Genomic DNA, 6,764 nt, shown 5'->3' with positions numbered 1-6,764 from the left:
TCCCTTGGTGGCATTTTGTGTCATTTATCTCACATATGTAGTTTGCGCAAAGTTTTTTCACAAAATCCAGATAAACCATGTCTACGGGCCTTTCTTTATCTAGATGGCAACTCACCTCCTCATAGAAGGTTAATAGATTTGTTTGCCAAGAATGTTTAATCATGAAGCCATGCTGATTACTGCTAATGATACCGTTCTTCTCATTACTAAAATCTTGTATATAGTCCCTTATCATCCCCTCCAAGAGTTTAAATACTATTGATGTTAGGCTAACTTGTCTATAATTCCCAGGGTTGTATTTTGGGTCCTTTTTAAATACTGATGCTACATTGGCTTTTCTCCAATCAGCTGGTACCATTCCAGTCAGTAGACTATCAGTAATAATTAGGAACATGAAATGGCCTGGCAGCTGGATTTGGCCCATGGGCCTTGTGTTTGACACATGTGGCCTAGGCCTAGGACTGGGACCTAACAGTTCAGTTTAGCTGTCTTCAGGACATGTACTCCTAAAACTAGTTTTCCTTCTAGTATATGCTAATCCCTTCCCAAGCATCTGTCATCCGTTACATAATCAGCATGCAGTACAATAGGTGACATGTCCTCCATACAGTATATGACTATGTACAGTTTGTCTTAAGCTTATCCTGACACAGCCTCCATTCTTCTATGGCCTGTTATCGAGACACGTGAGCCTCCAACCTCGCCCTCTCTTCATTCCTTCACTTTATGACATTATTTACCTTCCACTTGGCATTGGTTGGATGTTTATTCAGTAACTCCTTTTTAAATCAGTGTACTATTTCTAAACAAACACAAACATGGCAACTGGAAGCTTTGTACTGGTCTGGCAAACAGGACATTATTCATTGGATCAGTCAGCCCTGAAATGTGAAACTACCTGTATATCATGTATGATAACAATGTTTACCGCTGAGCTGAAGAGCTTATTACTGCTTGGATAAAATCAGGTCAAGAGGACAGCTTTGTATATACCTCTACCATGCTGAACAAGTGCCACTTGGAGCTTCCTGGGTATTGTTGATGCTAAGCGTGCAGAGAGAGACAGAAGTATGACCCAAGAGAGGAACAATGAGCTCCCAACCATGGAGGACCCACTTGATATAGACAAGTAGGTGCTGCGGCTTTGCTCTGGGAAAGGGAAGATACTTGGTAGTATAAATCAAGTGCTTAGCAAACACAGAAACATGAGTTACAACAAGGCTATTTAGTCAAAGATTTGTTCCAGGCAAAGGCAGATTGCTAGGGCTGTTCTTTTATCTAAAGCAGCTTTTCCAAACCAGGGTTCCATGGAACTCTAGGGTTAATCCAGAGTTTACTGGGGGTTCCTTGAGCAATAATCAAATTTTTGACTTTTTTTCGATACCCAACCACAGACATCAATGATCTTTTTGTCTGTAAAGCTGGCCGTACATGGATTGAATATTATAGGTTTTTTTCCCCAAATTATGATTGCTACCGGACAACTGACCACGAATGTAGCGAGCATTCTTCCCACTGACTATCATGCTAATGTATTATAAACTGTTGATAAAAGTAGTTATTAAGAGTTGGCACACCTTCTCTTTTCTTTTCTTTCCTTTCAGTCCTTTTCTGTCTTTCTATTTTCTGGGGAACGACATTCCCACACTGATTGTGTGGCATGTCGAATCCTATATTTACGGGTTGCGAAGTCATTCTCTCCAATTGGTACCATACATTATGCCAGTGCACAAGACTGTGGAATGTGTATTTGGCCAATAGTATAGATGTCTTCTTTTGAGACTCAGCTTTGAAGGTCGCATTTTGCCTTGGCGGTTTACTGTTAGACAAAGTAGTTATCGTGACCATAGGCTTGTTTAATTGGTAATGTACTGTGGTGGTAAGATTTCGTGATCTTTGTGCATGCAGTTAGGCTTACCGCAACCATGGACTTCAGTAGGTCCAGATTTCCATTACCATATGTGATTCTATTTTATTAATTTTTTGTAAGTTTGTGGAGATGTATAACTTTGCATTACCCCAATGTACCCCAATGCATATGATGTGATTTATAACTTTCTCTTGTAAAATACTTTTCAATAAAAATGATTGGAAACAAAAAGTATTTATTCGCAGGTGTTCCCTGATACTGTAAAGTTAGTTTAAGGGTTCCTCCATGTTAAAAAGGTTGAGAAAGGCTGATCTAAAGCATATGTAAAGTCAACATTTTTCATTTTGGATAGAACAGGCGATATTTCAATCCCAACTCCAGATAAATTGATAATTATCCCTTGCAATGAAGCTACACATACATTGCATACATTTAGGTGTAGGAGGCTTGTAAAAATACCTTTACTTATCTGATCCTTCATGCAGTTAGACTGGTCCCCACAGCGTCTTCTCCCCCATGCTCCTGGGTTCTAAGGCCCTGACGTCATTAAGACCAAAAGCCCTGCACTGGATGTGAGGGCGGCATTGAACAGTCCACTGCCAGAGTGTGGGGGAGAAGCAGAGGATCATGTAAGTAAAAGTGCTTTTTCTCTTCTAGATCTAAACGAGCAATAACTCCTGCAGTGTGGGTGCAGCCTCGCTGCAAGAAGGAATTTGCCATCTCTGCTTAAAGCGGAGGTCCACCCTAAAGTGGACCTTCTGCTCATCGGAACCCTCCCCCCCTCCGGCGCCACAATTGGCACCTTTCAGGGGGGAGGGGGGTGCAAATACCTGTACAGTACAGGTATCTGCACCCACTTCCGGGATAGCTCTCTGCGGAAAGGGGCGGCGATTACGCCCCTTTCCGCAAGTGCCCGCCCCTTTCCGCAAGTGCCCCGCTGCCTGCTGGGAAACACACAGATCCCAGAGGCAGCGGAGACCGTCCTTATTGCGCAGCGCGACTCGCGCATGCGCAGTAGGGAACCGGGAAATGAAGCCGAAAGGCTCCATTTCCTGATTCCCATACCCAAGATGGCGGCGGCAGGACCCGAGAGACGATCTAGAGATCGGCTTCGGGTGCTGACATCGCGGGCGTGCTGGACAGGTAAATGTCACTATTTTAAAAGTCAGCAGCTGCAGTATTTGTAGCTGCTGGCTTTTAAAAAAAAAAAAAAACGCAGAGTCCCGGCGGACTCCCGCTTTAATTGGGAACATTTTCCTTCATTTCCTGTCCTGTAGCCACAAGAGGAAGTAAGAGGAACTTAGAAAAGATGTTTAACCTTAAATTATGTAGAGGGTTCTTTACTGTAAAAGCGGCAAGGATGTGGAATTCCCTTCCACAGGCGGTGGTCTCAGCGGGGAGCAAGAAACTATTAGATAAGCACCTGAACGACCCCAACATACAGGGATATACAATGTAATACTGACATATAATCACACACATAGGTTGGATTTGATGGACTTGTCTTTTTTCAACCGCACCTACTATGTACCGTATTTTTCGGACTATAAGGCGCACGTAAAAGCCTAAATTTTCTCATAAAATCGACCGTGCGCCTTATAATCCGGTGCGCCTTATATATGACCTTCGTGGAAAAAGCCACCCGGTCTCTTACCGTAAACTGACGTACCGTAAACCTCTCTTAGGTTGTTCTACTGCGTGACTGATAGCGATGAGTTTGAAATCCGCTTCGTAAGCATGTCTCTTAACAGGAGCCATTTTTGGGGCAGCGGGTATACTGTAGAAAATGAACGAATGAATGCGCACACCTCCTGACTAAGATGGCCGTAATGCCCAATCCAAGCAGTGCAGCTTCGTGAGCATTACGGCCATCTTAGTCAGGAGGTGTGCGCATTCATTCGTTCATTTTCTACGGTATACCCGCTGCCCCAAAAATGGCTCCTGTTAAGAGACATGCTTACGAAGCGGATTTCAAACTGAAGGCTATCAGTCATGCAGTAGAGCATGGAAATAGAGTAGCTGCGAGAGAATTCAACATTAATGAATCAATGGTACGAAAGTGGAGGAAGCAAGAAGATGCCCTGCGCCAGGTAAAGAAGACCAAACTGAGTTTCCGAGGAAACAAAGCAAGATGGCCACGGTTGGAGGACAAAATTGAACAGTGGGTTATTGAACAGAGAACCGCAGGTAGAAGCGTCTCTACTGTCTCTATTCGACTCAAAGCAACAGCGATCGCACGCGACATGGAGATCAACGACTTTCGAGGAGGTCCCTCTTGGTGCTTCCGTTTCATGAAAAGGCGGAATCTCTCTATCCGCACAAGAACCACTATGTCACAGCAACTGCCAAAGGATTACGAAGAAAAGATGGCCATTTTCCATACCTACTGCAAGAACAAGATCAATGAACAGAAAATCCGACCAGAGCACATCACCAACATGGACGAGGTCCCCCTTACCTTTGATATCCCTGTAAACCGTACTGTCGAGAGAACAGGGACCAGTACGGTATCTATACGCACTACAGGAAACGAAAAGTCATCCTTCACTGTAGTTCTCGGTTGCCAGGCTAATGGCCAGAAACTACCACCCATGGTAATTTTCAAGAGGAAGACTCTGCCAAAAGAAAAGTTTCCGGTTGGCATCATCATCAAGGCTAACCCGAAGGGCTGGATGGACGAGGAGAAGATGAGTGAGTGGCTGAGAGAGGTTTACGTCAAGAGACCGGGCGGCTTTTTCCACGAATCTCCATCCCTATTGGTCTGTGACTCCATGCGCGCCCATCTGACAGATACTGTCAAAGCCCAAGTGAAGAAAACTAATTCGGTGCTTGCCATCATTCCAGGTGGATTAACCAAAGAACTGCAGCCACTAGATATAGGTGTCAACAGGTCGTTTAAAGTTAAACTGCGAGCTGCGTGGGAGCATTGGATGACAGAAGGCGAACACACATTCACCAACACAGGGAGGCAACGCCGGGCGAGTTACGCCACTATCTGCCAGTGGATCGTGGATGCCTGGGCGAAGGTATCAGTCACCAGTGTAATCCGAGCTTTCAAGAAGTCCGGAATTATCACTGAACAGCTAAGTACCGGTACCGATGACAGCAACGAGCCTGACTCGGATACTGATGAGAATGATGAGAGGGATACGGGCGTGCTTGATGCCGAAATCGCCCAATTGTTAAACTCAGACACTGAAGATGAAGAATTTGATGGATTTGCGGGAGAAGAATAAAGTGAAAAAGTGAGTGTCTGGTTTTGTACGGTATTCACCGGTAACTGAACAGTGTTAATAGTTATTGAAGAATAAAGTGAAAAAATAATTGTCTGGTTTTGTATTTAATTGAACAGTGTTAAGAGTTATTGTTATAGACCATTTTATGGTTATTGCTAAAGAGTTGAATAAAATTTGACTTACAGTACCGCATCCGAGTTGTGTTTCATTAAATGCGCCTTATAATCCAGTGCGCCTTATAGTCCGATGCGCCTTATATATGGAAATATCCATTATATTAGCCGGTCGTTGCTAGTGCGCCTTATAATCCGGTGCGCCTTATCGTCCGAAAAATACGGTAACTATGTAACTTTCTCTAAAGTGAGGACAATCCCCTTTCAGCTGGTACTTTAGCAAGTAGAGATGTGCACGATTAAAAATTTTGTTTAGTGTCGGATTAATTCGTTAATTATTTAATTTCCTCATATTCATTACGTTAAAAATTGTTTTTGGAATTCGTTTTTTACATTTGGAATTCGTAATTCTGATTAGCTATATTCATTTAACGTTTAACATTTAATTGTTATTTTGGGAGATTAGGGACATTACTTTTGCACTCTGTTTGGGTTGATTGGAGTTTGATCCATCAGAATCTCTGAATCATAACATAATGAATCGGACGAAATCAATTTTGGGTTCATTTGTTATATTAGGTTTTGTAGATTCTGATGGATCCACCTCCATCCCACCCAAACTCAATAAGTAGGAATCATCTTATTGAACTTTTATACCTTACTGTATTTTTTGCAATATGTTTCCATTTCATATGTACTATACAGGGCCATCTTTAAGGCAGGGCAAAAGGGGCAGCTGCCCTTGGCCCTGACATTGTTTTGGGACCCAAAGCAGATGCCTCATACTTGCCAACTATCCCAGTTTAAATTCCCTTGGCCCTTGAAGTTTTAGTCCCGTGCTGTGTCCAGATATCTCAGTGTGAATATTCAGATATATCCGAATCTCCGGATAACGAAAATTTTGTCTGAATTTCGATTTGTAATGAAATTAATCAAATGTGTGTAGCACTGACCCCCGAAGGAGCTGCTTAAATTTGGGATTACCATTACCTTCTTGACCTCGTATGCGTCTAGGGCAGTGATGGCGAACCTTGGCACCCCAGATGTTTTGAAACTACATTTCCCATGATGCTCCTGCACTCTGCATTGTAGTTGAGCATCATGGGAAATGTAGTTCCAAAACATCTGGGGTGCCAAGGTTCGCCATCACTGGTCTAGGGGTTTCCCGAGGTAGATGGCCCAAAGAACTGTAGAGACTGACACTAGATCAACTTTAGGGATTTTTATTTTTATTTATCCTCAATAAAGGATAGTGGGTATAGGTTGGAAGCTCAGGTACTCTTGGAACTGCATAAATCTCTCACCATAGCATCCAGAGAATAGCCATTTGCAAGATTTAGCAACTGATAGATGGTTCAGATAGAGAAAAGTCCCTGCCATAGACTTGGTTGTAGAACTTGTAAATTAAAAGTCTCTGCCACAGACTTGGTTATAACTGAAGGATATTTGAAGTTAGAGAAACCTTGTACAGTACCAGTATCTTGCAGCCGGTCCGGCGATATCATACAAGTGTGGATTCACCTGGTGTCTGTCAACTTAGCTTCC

The 6,764-nt window shown here is 43.1% G+C and overlaps 1 protein-coding gene across 2 annotated transcripts in view; it reads left to right on the top strand.

The window, feature by feature from the left end:
- Window positions 1-935: 935 nt before the first annotated feature.
- The window catches only part of LOC143986591 (cyclic nucleotide-binding domain-containing protein 2-like), a 564,608-nt gene continuing 558,779 nt past the window's right edge, over window positions 936-6,764 (top strand). For both annotated transcript variants that reach the window (XM_077485000.1, XM_077484999.1), the window contains exon 1: window positions 936-1,129. In XM_077485000.1, coding sequence (XP_077341126.1) covers window positions 1,071-1,129 — 59 coding nt within the window. In that variant the 5' untranslated portion in view covers window positions 936-1,070. The remainder of the gene's footprint in view (window positions 1,130-6,764) is intronic.

This window comes from Lithobates pipiens, unplaced genomic scaffold (assembly GCF_037356315.1).
Source record: "Lithobates pipiens isolate NorthernLeopardFrog02 unplaced genomic scaffold, aLitPip1_a1.2 Scaffold_17, whole genome shotgun sequence".
NCBI lineage: Eukaryota > Metazoa > Chordata > Amphibia > Anura > Ranidae > Lithobates > Lithobates pipiens.
Note: the sequence above shows the minus strand (reverse complement) of the source record. Positions and strands in the feature narration are given on the sequence as shown.